The sequence below is a fragment of the Equus quagga genome, chromosome 14, assembly GCF_021613505.1.
Source record: "Equus quagga isolate Etosha38 chromosome 14, UCLA_HA_Equagga_1.0, whole genome shotgun sequence".
Taxonomy (NCBI): domain Eukaryota; kingdom Metazoa; phylum Chordata; class Mammalia; order Perissodactyla; family Equidae; genus Equus; species Equus quagga.
The window spans coordinates 12,703,005-12,717,467 of NC_060280.1; the positions used below are offsets into that span (position 1 = coordinate 12,703,005).

General features: G+C 36.2%; 1 protein-coding gene across 4 annotated transcripts in view; it reads right to left on the bottom strand.

The window, feature by feature from the left end:
• The window catches only part of NUCB2 (nucleobindin 2), a 41,882-nt gene continuing 27,419 nt past the window's right edge, over positions 1 to 14,463 (bottom strand). For 3 of the 4 annotated variants that reach the window (XM_046686050.1, XM_046686051.1, XM_046686048.1), the window contains 8 exons: positions 14,143 to 14,328; positions 13,854 to 13,944; positions 13,204 to 13,262; positions 13,022 to 13,114; positions 11,391 to 11,480; positions 1,179 to 1,349; positions 553 to 634; positions 1 to 141 (listed from right to left, as the gene is read on the bottom strand). In XM_046686050.1, the coding sequence (XP_046542006.1) occupies positions 134 to 141; positions 553 to 634; positions 1,179 to 1,349; positions 11,391 to 11,480; positions 13,022 to 13,114; positions 13,204 to 13,262; positions 13,854 to 13,944; positions 14,143 to 14,328 (780 nt within the window). In that variant the 3' untranslated portion in view covers positions 1 to 133. Of the gene's footprint in view, positions 142 to 544; positions 635 to 1,178; positions 1,350 to 11,390; positions 11,481 to 13,021; positions 13,115 to 13,203; positions 13,263 to 13,853; positions 13,945 to 14,142; positions 14,329 to 14,463 lie in introns of those variants that run through there. The other variant, XM_046686049.1, reaches the window with a different exon arrangement.

Sequence of the window (14,463 nt, forward strand, 5' to 3'; positions counted from 1 at the left end):
TTTGAAAAGTATCTTCCTTTATTCCATATATGCTTTAAAATATTTATTGAGCAGAGAAAAAGGAAGGGAGGTAAAAAGAAGAAACAGATGTTGATTTAATAGCTTTCTTCCAAGTTCTGGGGGACTTCGGTCTTTAAACGTCTGTTAAAAAAAAATAATATGCTCTCACTCTAAAGGTATCTTCCTTTATCCTGAATCTTCTTTTATATATAGATATATTAAGTATTCATTTTTTAAAATATGCTTAGCTAATCATAGATTACAATTTTTTTAAATGTTCTCTGATAATATCAATAATTGATTAGAAAGAATTATGAATGTTGAAATCAATCGTTTCACCATAAATATGCCTATCAAATTATAAAGCTTTGAAATGTGCTGATGTGTAAGAATTTTATAGGCCCTTTCATTTTTCTCTAATACAAGTTACTCTATTTCCACAAATATATAGGAAATAGTATAGAGGTGTCAATGATTTGAAATTATATTTGTAATAAACATGGATTTCTATTTATTCCATTTTTATTTCCTTAAACAAACAAAATTACATACGTGGCTGGAACTTCAATTCTCCGCCAGGCCCTGAGGGAGGAATTTCTTGTTGTAATTTTTTTTGTTCCATCTGCTGTACAGCCTAGGAAATGGAAAAAGAATGCCTTAAAAGAAAGTAGGGGCTGGCTCCGTGGCCGAGTGGTTAACTTTGTGCGCTCCGCTGCGACGGCCCAGGGTTCGGATCCTGGGCGCGGACATGGCGCCGCTCGTCAGGCCACGTTGAGGCGGCATCCCACATCCCACAACCGGAAGGACCTGCAACTAAGATATACAACTATGTACCAGGGTGGTTTGGGAAATAAAGCAGAAAAAAAAAAAAGATTGGCAACAGTTGTTAGCCCATGTGCCAATCTTAAAAAAAAAAAAGAAAGTATTATTTGATTTTTCTCTGATATGTGTGACCTCTTCGACAAAGCACAACAAACTAACTGAAAATTGTTTTCCAAAATGAGATACTCAAACTCTTAAATTAGTTATTAGATTAATATTGAACGACACAGTTTAAAAAAATTAAAATTTAAATACCATAGCAAATAGTACATTGAAATATTATATTACAAAAACACAGGCTTTTAGCAAGGCACCTAAAATCCTTTCCATGCCACAACCCTTTTACAAAATACCACCTGATGATATTCCAGCTTCTGAGCTTCAAGTTGGTCATGCTGACGTTGTAGCTCTTCTTTTTGTTTCTGAAGTTCATCTGCCTTTTTCTTAAGTTCATTTTCTTGTAAGGAGATAAGATTTTCATACGCTTTAAGTTCTTCCTCTGTGAAGAACTGTTGCTGATCCAAGGTCTACAAGAAAAAAGTGAGGAAAGAATAATCTTAGAAATACAACAATAAGGTCACTTTCAGCTTTAAAATTCTATGATTAGCAAACCACAAAAGAGTATTTATACTATTACACGTTTTGGGTAAGAAGAAGAGGAAATAAGAAAATATATATTTATGTACTCATTTGAGCAAAAGGGAAAAGAGAAAGGAAAACCCAGAGACTGATGAGATTGGTTATCGATAGAACAAGGGAATAACCTGGGTGGAAAAGGACAAAGAGAACGTGGGAAAGAAAATCACACTCCTCTGAATAGACCTTTTTTGTATAGATTTGACTTTTGGAAACATGTCAATCTTTCACATACTCAAAAAAAAGAAAATAAATGAAATCCACAAGGACAGGAAAACTCCTCAAATTGAATACAAACAGAAGCAAATAAATAATACTTTTATTTTAAGTGAATAAAACAACCCACAGAAGGAGGGAGGGAAAAAAAAAGAACTAACCCAAGAAACTTTTGATCGCAGTAGTTGGACAATATGCCCTCAGGTTAAAAACAACAACAGAATCTAAACAAATATTAAAATCTTGTTTTGCAGAGGCATGGATTAGCAATGCTGAAACACTTTGTCCATCCTAGGATTGAGCAAATAAGTGGAACATTAATGTGGAAAATGGGAACCAGTTTCATATGAAATATGGAAAGAGGAAAAGATAGAAGGTTGTGTTGGAATTGGAGGTGCTTGATTGAAATTTAAGGAGATAGTGTGAACTCATGAACTCATGAGTTTTAATACACATTGAGGCAAATATATAAAAATGAATATAAATATGTGTAGGTGTGTCTATATATGTGTATGTGTGTATATATGTACATAGACACAGATAATATAAATAAATACATATATGTATTTTTTTAATTCCCCAACTGTGCTGACAGGGCCTAGAAGCAATGATGCTCCAGTAGCCAGGAGCACAACCAGTGCCCAGATCCTGGTCTGTAAGATCAATCTCCAGTGCTCCACAGAAAAATGGCTGATTCCAGAGGTGAGACAGAGAAAGAACCAGATCAGCCTTGAACATCTTGCTATGCTAAAAAGTAAGGAAGTCCTCAAAGAATGATAGGGACGTGCTAGAAGGACACAAAGCCAGTTTGAGGAAACTCCCACTAGCCAAATCTGGAACAATTTGAGCATCAAAAGAAGTAATCATAGTAAGGATTCAGGATTATTGAATAAAACAAGAGGCCATGAGTCTACACTGATATAAATAGAGGAGGGGGAAGGGACAGCTTTTCCTTCCAGTAGAAAGGCAACTAGGAAATGCAGAAGCAAGACGATTAGAAAATCACCATTTGTCAACAGTCATAGTCACAACTGATTCTGGTCAGATTCATCTGTGGATGCTAAAACTAGTAGATAATGAGTCTCAAAGCAGATCCCCCAAAACACCTTTTTTTTTAAAAACAGAGCACTCTCATTTTTTATTGGTAGAAATGTAAATTGGTACAATTCTTTTGAACAGCACTTTACAAAGTATCTCAACAGTCTTAAAAACATTCCCTTGGTTGTGGACATTGCTACATTGAGAATATCCTCTAAAATATCCCTCAACACATAAAAAGCTTTATATAAAAACGTGTTTAGAGCAGCAATGTCTTTTTTAAATAATACTAAAAGACCGGAGATAACCTAAATGTCTAACTCTGAGGAAACAGTCAAGCATTCCCATAGCTATTAAAATAATGCTTACAAATAGTATTTGGAAATACTTTAGATATGATATTGTATGAATTTTTTTTAAAAAAAGAGAGGACTTCTGATTCTGGCAGTCCGTGGGTTAGATAAGATACTTTTTAAATTACAAAAGGTAAGATGGTAATTTTATGGTGGGCAAACCCCATAGACACTACCATAACCAAACAAAGTTAACACTGCCAGTCACGGAAATAATTAGCAGCATCTACCTCCTGATACGATGCACTTAGCATCACTTTGGTGGTATTTGAACCAAAAGTAGGAATCATGAGGGAATAGCAGACAAACTCAGACTGAGGGGCCTTCTACAAAATAACTGGTCTGTACTGTTTAGAAATAGCAATGCCCTAAGATATAAGGACAGGAACTGTTTCAGATGAAAGGAGACTAGAAAGACATTACAACTAAACTCAAGGCAACATCTTGGATTTTCTTTTGCTATAAAGGACAATATTGGGGAAATTGACAAAAATTGCAATAAAGTCTACAGATTAGAAAAGAGTATTGTAGGTGTTAGCACTGACAATTTCACCATGATTATGTAACATAATCCTTGTTTGCAAGAAATACACGCTCGAGTATTTAAGATTAAAGCAGCATCATGTGCAACTTACTCTCAAAAATAACTATACATGCTACATATACATACACACACACACAGAGATCAAACATAGAGAAAGAGAGAAAAAGAGAGATAAAGTAAATGTAGTAAAATGGGAAATCTAGGTGAAGGGTATTCAAGAATTCCTTGTCTATTCTGGCAACTCTTTTGTAAATCTGAAATTATGTCAAAATGAAGAAAGTATATAATTATCTATTGATCCAGTTCACCCAAAGCACTAAAGGAAGTGCATGTTCAAATAATCTTAGCGTGGTTCTTCTTCGTCAGAGTCCAGAAATATTTCAAATGTTAGACAAAAGCTTATAACAAAAAGAAGCTGATTTCTTTAATTTCAAACCAAGATGACCAACTGTCCCATTTGCCCAGAACTGTCCTGATTTTAGCACTGAAAAGTTCCACACCCCAGGAAACTCCTCAGTCCTGGCTAAACCAGGACAGTTGGTCACCCTATCTCAAACTATTTTCTGGACAATTAAAAATCTAATTAAAATGGTAATCTTTTCATTTTATATCTCATACAGAAAAAGACAATGTTCTTTCTTCAATCTAGTTTGGTTGGTACCTCTCAACCACTCTTTTTTTTTTTTTTTGCCACTCTTTTTTTTTTGTATTGGGTTATTGATAGGTTACAATCTTGTGAAATTTCAATTGTACATTAATGTTTGTCAGTCATGTTGTAGGTGCACCACTTCACCCTTTGTGCCCACCCCCCCAACCCACCTTTCCCCTGGTATCCACTAAACTGTTCTTGGTCCATAGTTTTAAATTCCTCATATGAGTGGAGTCATACGCAGATTATCTTTCTCTCGCTGGCTTATTTCACTTAACATAATTCTCTCAAGGTCCATCCATGTTATTGCAAATGGAATGATTTTGTTCTGTTTTGCAGCTGAGTAGTATTCCATTGTATATATGTACCACATCTTCTTTATCCATTCGTCTGTTGATGGGCACGTAGGTTGCTTCCACGTCTTGGCTATTGTAAACAGTGCTGCAAAAAACATTGGGGTGCACAGGACTTTTGGGATTGCTTCAGGCTCTTTGGATAAATACCCAGTAGTGTGATGGCTGGATCGTATGGTAGTTCTATTTTTAGTTTTTTGAGGAATCTCCATACTGTTTTCCATAGTGGCTGCACCAGTTTGCATTCCCACCAGCAGTGTATGAGGGTTCCTTTTTCTCCGCAACCTCTCCAACATTTGTTGCTATTAGTTTTAGATATTTTTGTCATTCTAATGGGTGTAAGGTGATATCTTAGTGTAGTTTTGATTTGCATTTCCCTGATGATCAGTGATGATGAGCATCTTTTCATGTGCCTATTGGCCATCAGTATATCTTCTTTGGAGAAATGTCTGTTCGTGTCTCCAGCCCATTTTTTGATTGGGTTGTTTGATGTTTTGTGGTTGAGCTGCGAGAGTTCTTTATATATTAAGGATATTAAGCCTTTGTCAGATATATGACTTGCAAATATTTTTTCCCAGTTAGTGGGTTGTTTTTTTGTTTCAATCCTGTTTTCATTTGCCTTGAAGAAGCTCTTTAATCCGATGAAGTCCCATTTGTTTATTCTTTCTATTGTTTCCCTTCTCTGAGAAGGCATGGTGCCCGAAAAGATCCTTTTAATACTGATGTCAAAGAGTGTACTGCCTACGTTTTCTTCCAGAAGCCTTATGGTTTCAGGTCTCACCTTTAGGTCTTTAATCCATTTTGAGTTTATTTTGGTGAGTGGTGAAAAAGAATGGTCAATTTTCATTCTTTTACATGTGGCTTTCCAGTTTTCCCAGCACCATTTGTTGAAAAGACTTTCTTTTCTCCATTGTATGCCCTCAGCTCCTTTGTCAAAGATAAGCTGTCCATAGATGTGTGGTTTTATTTCTGGGCTTTCAATTCTGTTCCATTGATCTGTGCACCTGTTTTTGTACCAGTACCATGCTGTTTTGATTACTGTAGCTTTGTAGCATGTTTTGAAGTCAGGGATTGTGATGCCTCCTGTTTTGTTTTTTTCTCAGGATTGCTTTAGCAATTCAGGGTCTTTTGTTGCCCCATATGAATTTTAGGATTCTTTGTTCTAATTCTGTAAAGAATGTCATTGGGATTCTGATTGGGATGGCGTTGAATCTGTAGATTGCTTTAGGTAGAATGGACATTTTAACTATGTTTATTCTTCCAATCCATGTACATGGAATGTCTTTCCATCTCCTTATGTCGTCATCCAATTCTCTCAGAAAGGCCTTGTAATTTTCATTATATAGGTCCTTCACTTCCTTAGTTAAATTTACCCCAAGGTATTTTATTCTTTTTGTTGCAATTGTGAATGGTATTATATTCTTGAGTTCTTTTTCTGTTGGTTCATTACTGGAGTATAGAAATGCTACTGATTTATGCAAATTGATTTTATACCCTGCAACTTTGCTGTAGTTGTTGATTACTTCTAACAGTTTTCCAATGGATTCTTTGGGGTTTTCTATATATAAGATCATGTCGTCTGCAAACAGTGAGAGTTTCACTTCTTCCCTCCCTATTTGGATTCCTTTTATTCCTTTTTCTTGCCTGATTGGTCTGGCCAGGACCTCCAGTACTATGTTAAATAAGAGTGGTGATAGAGGGCATCCTTGTCTCGTTCTTGTTTTCAGGGGGATGGGGTTCAGTTTTTGCCCATTGAGTATGATGTTGGCTATGGGTTTGTCGTATATGGCCTTTATTATGTTGAGGTAGTTTCCTTCTATGCCCATTTTGTTCAGAGTTTTTATCATAAATGGCTGTTGGATCTTGTCAAATGCCTTCTCTGCATCTATTGAGATGGTCATGTGGTTTTTATTCCTCAGTTTGTTGATGTGGGGTATCACGTTGATTGATTTGCGGATGTTGAACCATCCCTGTGTCCCTGGTATGAATCCCACCTGATCCTGATGTATGATTCTTTTGATGAATTGCTGAATTCTGGTTGCCAAAATTTTGTTTAGAATTTTTGCATCTATGTTCATCAGTGATATTGGCCTGTAGTTCTCTTTTTTCGTGGTGTCCTTGTCAGGTTTTGGTATCAGCATGATGTTGGCCTCATAGAATGTGTTAGGAAGTGTTCCATCTTCCCTAATTTTTTGGAATAGCTTGAAAAGGATAGGTATTAAATCCTCTCTGAAAGTTTGGTAGAATTCCCCAGGAAAGCCATCTGGTCCTGGGGTTTTATTCTTTGGGATGTTTTTGATTGCTGTTTCAATCTCTTTCCTTGTGATTGGTCTGTTCAAATTGTCTGCCTCTTCTTGAGTGAGCTTTGGGAGATTGTAGGAGTCCAAGAATTTATCCATTTCCTCTAGGTTATCCATTCTGTTGGCATATAGTTTTTTGTAGTATTCTCTTATAATCTGTTGTATTTCTGCAGAGTCTGTTGTTATTTCTCCTTGTTCATTTCTGATTTTGTTTATTTGAGCTTTCTCCCTTTTTTTCCTTGTAAGTCTGGCTAGTGGTTTGTCAATTTTATTTATCTTCTCAAAAAACCTCATTGATCCTTTCTACTGCCTTTTTCATTTCAATAGTATTTATTTCTGCTCTGATTTTTATTATTTCTCTCCTTCTGCTGACTTTGGGCTTCATTTGTTCTTTTTTCTCTAGTTCAGTTAGGTGTACTTTAAGGTTGCTTATTTGGGATTTTTCTTGTTTGTTAAGATGTGCCTGTATTGCGATGAATTTTCCTCTTAATACAGCTTTTGCTGTATCCCATATGAGTTGGTATGGCATGCTATCATTTTCATTTGTTTCCAGGTATTTTTTGATTTCTTCTTTAATTTCTTCAATGATCCATTGCTTGTTCAGTAGTGTGTTGTTTAGTCTCCACATCTTTGTGCCTTTCTCAGCTTTTTTCTTGTAATTAATTTCTAGCCTTATAGCACTATGATCTGAGAAGATGCTTGTTATTATTTCAATTTTTTTAAATTTGTAGAGGCTTGCCTTGTTTCCCAACATATGGTCTATCCTAGAGAATGTTCCATGTGCACTTGAGAAGAATGTGTATTCAGCTCCTTCAGGGTGGAGTGATCTATATATGTCTATTAAGTCCAATTGTTTTAGTTTTTCATTCAGCTCCACTATTTCCTTGTTGATTTTCTGTCTGGATGATCTGTCCATTGATGTGAGTGGGGTGTTGAGGTCCCCTACTATTATTGTGTTGTTTTTAACATCTTCCTTTAGGTCTGTTAATAGTTGCTTTATGAATCTTGGTGCTCCTGTGTTGGATGCATAGATATTTATAAGCGTTATTTCTTCTTGATGAAGTGTCCCTTTGATCATTATATATTGTCCCTCTGTGTCTCTCTTTACCTGTCTTATTTTGAAATCCACTTGGTCTGATATGAGAATTGCAACACCTGCCTTTTTTTCCTTGCTATTTGCTTGAAGTATTGTCCTCCACCCCTTCACCCTGAGTCTGTGTTTGTCCTTGGGGCTGAGGTGTGTTTCCTGGAGGCAAAAAATTGTTGGATCTTGTTCTTTAATCCATTTTGCCACTCTGTGTCTTTTTATTGGAGAGTTCAATCCGTTCACATTGAGAGTGATTACTGATGCATGTGGACTTAATGCTGTCAATCTGTCGCTCATTATCTTGTTTTCCTGTGTTTCTTTTCCTGTGTGCTTTAGACTACCCATTTAATACTGCAATTTCTTATGCTGGGTTTCTTAGATTTTTCCTTATCTATGATTTGTGACTCTGTTCTGTACTTTATTTTAGTGTCTACCTTGAAGTTTGTATTTAGAATCTTGTGTATAATATAGTCTATTCTCTGGTGGTCTCTTACTTACTCGACCAATACTGATTTAGACCCTTTGCTCTTCCCCTCCTAAATAATTATTTTCATTTTTTATTCCAACTCGTCTTATTAATTTGTAGTTAGAGTGCTAAGATTGTCCTTGTTTTGGTAGTTTCCTTACCTTTACCCTAATGCTATAGTTGAATATTTGCTATCCTGTTCTGGTTCTATCCATCGGTCTCCCTAGTCTGTGGCTTGTGTCCCCTTTCTCCCTTTTTTCTTTTTTCAGGTATGAGAGCCTTCTTGAGGATTTCTTGTAATGGAGGGCTTTTAGTTACAAATTCCCTTAACTTTTGTTTGTCTGGGAAAGATTTAATTTCTCCCTCATATCTGAAGGAAATTCTTGCTGGATAGAGTATTCTTGGCTGAAGGTTTTTATCCTTTAAAGCTTTGAATATATCACTCCATTCTCTCCTAGCTTGTAGGGTTTCTGTAGAGAAATCCTCTGACAGTCTGATGGGGCTCCTTTATAGGTTATTCTCTTTTTTTTCTTACTTCCCTGAGTATTCTTTCCTTATCATTCCTATTTGCCAACTTTACTATTATGTGCCTTGCGGTGGGTCTTTTTACATTGACAAATCTAGGAGATCTAAAACCCTCCTCTACACACATTTCTCCGTCGATCCCTAGATTTGGGAAGTTCTCTTCAATAATTTCGTTAAGCACACTTTCTGCTCCATTTTCCTTTTCCATATTCTCGGGAATTCCTATGATCCTTATGTTCTTACTCCTCATTGAATCCATTATCTCTCGGAGATTTTCCTCTTTTTTTTTAATTCTTAGTTCTCTTTCTTCCTCTGTCTGGCGCCATTCAGCCTGTCTGTCCTCGATTATGCTGATTTGCTCCTCTATGTTGTCTACACGGGCATTCAGGGAATCCGTATTCTGTTTTATCTGGTCCATTGTGTTTTTCATCTCAAGTAATTCTGTTTGCTTCTTCTTTATGATTTCAATCTCTTTTGTGAAGTAACTCCAGAACTCAGCTTGTTTCTCTATCTTTATCTCTACCTCATTGAGTTTTTTTATTATAGCTGCTCTGAATTCATTATCACTTAGTTTACCTAATTCCAAGTCCTCAGGACTTAATTCTGTGTTTTTATTGTTTTCCTTCTGGTCTGGGGCTTTTATAAATTGCTGGATGGTAGAGGAGCAGTTTTTTCTCATGGTGGTAGAATTCAGTTGCAGTTACAGCCTGTCGCCACTAGATGGGGGTCGAGAGCGGCATGTTAGCTCTCCGCCTTGGGGCAAGATGGCTGCGCCCACTGGCTTTGCTGGGGGGGAGGGGCTGTTACTCACACGCACCGGTCTGGGTTCAGATCAGTTCTGTTCTCTGGTCTCCCAGGGCCCTTGATTTATAGGGTCCCCGCAGACAGAAGCTTTCCCTCCCGTCAGCGGGTCTCCACTGAATCAGCGGCAGGAGTTCTGGATGATCCCCCGGTCGTGCGGCCCCTCCCCCGCTCCTTCCTGACCCACGCTGCAGCGATCGCAGACTCTAGGGGAGGGAGCGATGTTCTCCTACCGTTCCAGCGCCTCCGAGGCTGTAAGTAGGATTTATGATCTCTGCCTTCTTGGTATTGTAGGTCTCTAACGAGCTGGCATTATGTTTATTCTCTGAAATTCAGTTCTTCCAATCTTTTGTTGTATTTTGGAGGGGAGAGAATCCCGGGTCAGCTCACCCCGCCATTTTGCTCCGCCCACTCTCAACCACTCTTTTAAAGATGTGTATGCACTCATTAACATACAGTAAGCTATGGCATAAATTGGTATACCTTTCTGGAGCAATTTGACAAGATATATTTTAAAACTAAAAAAATGTTCATAAACCTTGAGAATGGTTCTATTTCTGGGAATTAATCCCAGGGAAGTCATCACGCATGCCCAAAAATGTATGAACAAACGGATAATCATCATAGTGTTATTTACTACAGTAAAAAAAAAAATTGGAATTGACTCAAAATGTCTGAATCTGGAAGAATGATTATATAAATTATGTTACAACCACACAACTGCATGCTAAGTAGTCATTTTTTAAATCATGTTTTTGAGGACCGGCATTAGCAAATGTTCACAAAATACTGTTAAATTAAAAAAACAGTTTCAGGGGTCAGCCCGGTGGCGTAGTGGTTAAGTTCACACATTCCACTTCAGCGGCCCAGGATTCACCAGTTCAGAGACCGGGTGCAGACCTACACGCCACTTGTCAAGCCATGTTGTGGTAGGCGTCTCACATATAAAATAGAGGAAGATGGGCACAGATGTTAGCTCAGGGCCAGTCTTCCTCAGCAAAAAGAGGAGGATTGGCAGCAGATGTTAGTTAATCTTCCTCCAAAAAAAAAAATAGAATTAAAAAAAAAAAACAATTTCACAAACATACAAAATCATGTATACAGTATGAAGCCATTTTAAAAAACAAATAGATATGAATTTATGTGTATATATAAATTAAAAATGGGACAGTATATTGTTTATACACTGTATGCTATATATGTATATACTAAATATACAAACTGCATACTATTTCCAAATTGGCCTAATACAATGCATAATTAAGTGTCTGCCACTGGATGGCAGGATTATAGGTAACTTCTAGTTTATTCTTTAAATGTATCTATATGTCTAATTTTCAAGAGTGAACATTACTTTACACTTAAAAGAGTAGAATTTTAAGAAGACTTCTAATTAGATGCAATATGATGACAAATGAGAGATCAATTGCCACAAGCTTTCCAAGAAATTAAGTTCATTACTTTATAGTGACATTTTATATGAAAAGCCAAGACAGTAAGACTACACATGCAAACATAATGGGGAATAAAAGTTAAAAGTAGAATAGACTGACGTAGAATTTCTTGAACCACACATGCCATTTGAAGTAGGTTCTATTACCTCCCAGCCATCTGGCTCCAAGAATTCCTTTTTTTCCGTAGCTTTCAAAAACTCTTCCAGAGTCACCAGTCGGTCTTTGTTAGCATCAACCTGATTAAAGGGAAATGTATAAATAAAATAACCCTTTCGCATATTATTTAGACTCTAGAAACTGCCTTCTACTACACGCTACTAAATAAACATACAGCAATTAGGAGTAGCCTAACATCCACAGAAACCGAGGGGAAAAAACCATGAATGGAGTACTCAATTACATTAGAATCAGAAAATAGGTATCTTTCTCTTCTATATAATTCAAATTTGAAAATACAATGAGATATCTATACACCTGATACCCCCAAAATTCACCAAGTTTGAGTCTGCTGATCTGACTAGTCAGGCCAGTACTGTCTTCCTCCCTCACTACACCACGTATACTTCCTCTGGAAGCCAAGGGTTTGGGCTAGGAAAAAAACCTTTCCAGAAAGAGGACTGTTTTAGCCAAGAGTCAGAGTTCAAGTTAAAATGCTGTCAATATCTTTTCTTAAAAACAAACAACTAACTAAATCAAAACTAAGGTTGACAATCTCTCCAAATTCTCTTCAATGGCTCTTATACACTATGGTAAATTCAGTGACAAAGGTGAACTCTATAATGGCCAAAGAAATTTATTTGATGCATAGGATGCCAGCAGTCAACAAAGATCCCAATTCATCATTAACAGCTCAAATAGGTGAAAATCACCACAGCAAAACAATGGGCTTTAGTCACTCTGCCGATAATGTCTATATCAGTTTTAACCTTAGTAATGTGAACAAGAAATAGATATTTATTGTTATAAACCATTAATGATACCGACCCTGATATCAGTTTCCCCACATTAAACCCAGCATATATGGGGTTAAAACCAAAACACTCATTCCCTGCTTACTCTCTGGCTTCCTGCCTCCAAAATCCACTATCCTCCATGGAGACAGACATCACCAAGGACAAGCACCTGGATTATCTCCTCCCCACAAAGAGATACAGGCTGGTGGGGAAGCTGCTGACCAGCAAGGTCATGGGCTCCCTCCTCTCTGCAAGTGTCTCAAGGCCAAAGACAGGCTGGTGGGAAAGCTCCAACCACCAAGGCCATATGCTCCCCCTCCCCTACCTAAAACCCCAAATAAAAATCTTTCCTTTTAGCTTTTTGGGGAGTTTGGGATTTCAGCGTTAGCTGCCCTCTCTCCTTGCTCAGCGCTGTGCAAAAATAAAATTCGTACTTTCTTCCACCACACCCGGTGTCAGAGATTGGCTTGCTGCGCAACAGGTGAGCGAACTCACTTCAGGTTCAGTATCATTAAGGTATTGGGTTTTTTGGATTTTCTCGGAAAAAAGCTAAAATATCAAATATTGGACCGCATTATTTTTTACTTCTAAAAGAATTTTTATAGCTGATAGGAGCAGCATCTTAATCTCTTAAAATATTTTAAAGTAGTTATAAATTATTTTATCAACACTAAGGGAATCTACTGAATATTCTGGATCAAAAATGCAAAATCTAATTAGATGCCTATTCTGTATATTTATTTTCCATCCTATGGTAAGATTCATTGAAAGAACTTGAAGAATCTATAGAGGTTAACATATATTGTTAAACTTTTAAAACATACCTCATTCATTACATGTTCTCTCATTCTAAGCCTTTCTTCCTCCATTTCTACCATATCATCCTCTTCATTTTTTGGGTCATATACTTTCTCCAACTAAAAAGAAAATTTTAAAACCAACATAAAGGAAGATAATAGAAGGAAAAAGAGAACAAAAACACTGAATACTTAATGAACTCACATACCTCTTTAGTAAATAAGGCTTCTAATTCTTGTTCATCTAGGAAGCCATCACTATTGACATCTAAAGTTTAAAAGTTACAAATGCAAAAATTGATTTTAATGCCTTAGAAAATAAATAATAAAAATACAACTATTGACAAACAGCTTGCAAACGTAGCACTGACACAAAGCATCAATATCCTACAGAAAAAGGTTTCTTCTTTTTCTGAAGCCTCAGATCAGTCCAACTGATAACAATTCACTACTTATTTATAATTCATTACAGTTGGTTAAGAAAATATATCTTAACCAATTTTTTTCCAAAAATATAAAATAAAACAATACACTATAAGAATAAAAGCAAATTTTAACATCATAGCATAAAGCCTGTTAGATATAACCTAGCTAGTCACAGAGATATCATCAGTTTACAGAGAACCTTGCATTAAGTCACATAATGAACCAAAAGTAAAAGCAGACACAGCTACTGATCTAAAATATTTTATACTGCAGACCAACAATAAAGACTATTACATTACTAGAGAAAAACTCTAAACATTTGCTATCAACAGGACTCAACAGCAGACCCTGGCAGAAATCAATTAAGAGTAAAGCAACCATAATTTCTCAAACAGCAGATAATAAATATTAATATTTGTATCAAATCTGTTACCATGTAGTTTGAAAAATGTCTTGGGGTCAAAGTCATTAGGATCCAATCCATCAGTCTCTTCCCATACCTCTTTTAGTTGATCTTTGCTTCCCTGTGAATCAATTTTTAAAAAACACTCAAAACAAAATATAATCTAAAGCGTATATTCCAAAAATAAAATATAAATTTGAGAAATTTCACAGAATTAAGAATCAAGATGTAAGTACTAGTAATTTATGATAAAATTCTACTATCTGATACAAAGAAGTATCTTCACCTAACTATGGTTTCATAAAGTCTTAATCCTTACTGGATGATTAACTTTGGGATGATTTTCATGCTTTTTCTTCATTTCTTCAAATTTAGATTCTTCTTCTTTTCTCTTTTCTTCATTCAGTGTTTTTAAATATTCTCTCCTTTCATGTTCCTTCATCATTTCATATTTTTTAAATTCTTCATGTCGAGTTTTATCATAGTGTTCCAGATCACTTGTAGCCTATAATGCAATATTTAAATCAAATAAAAAGATGTGTTTGAAAAACATAAATAAAGTCTTTCTGGCATATAGCATACTCTCTAACAGAGGCAGTATAGGAAGGCCAAAACATACTGGACTCCTTTTTAAAATTCT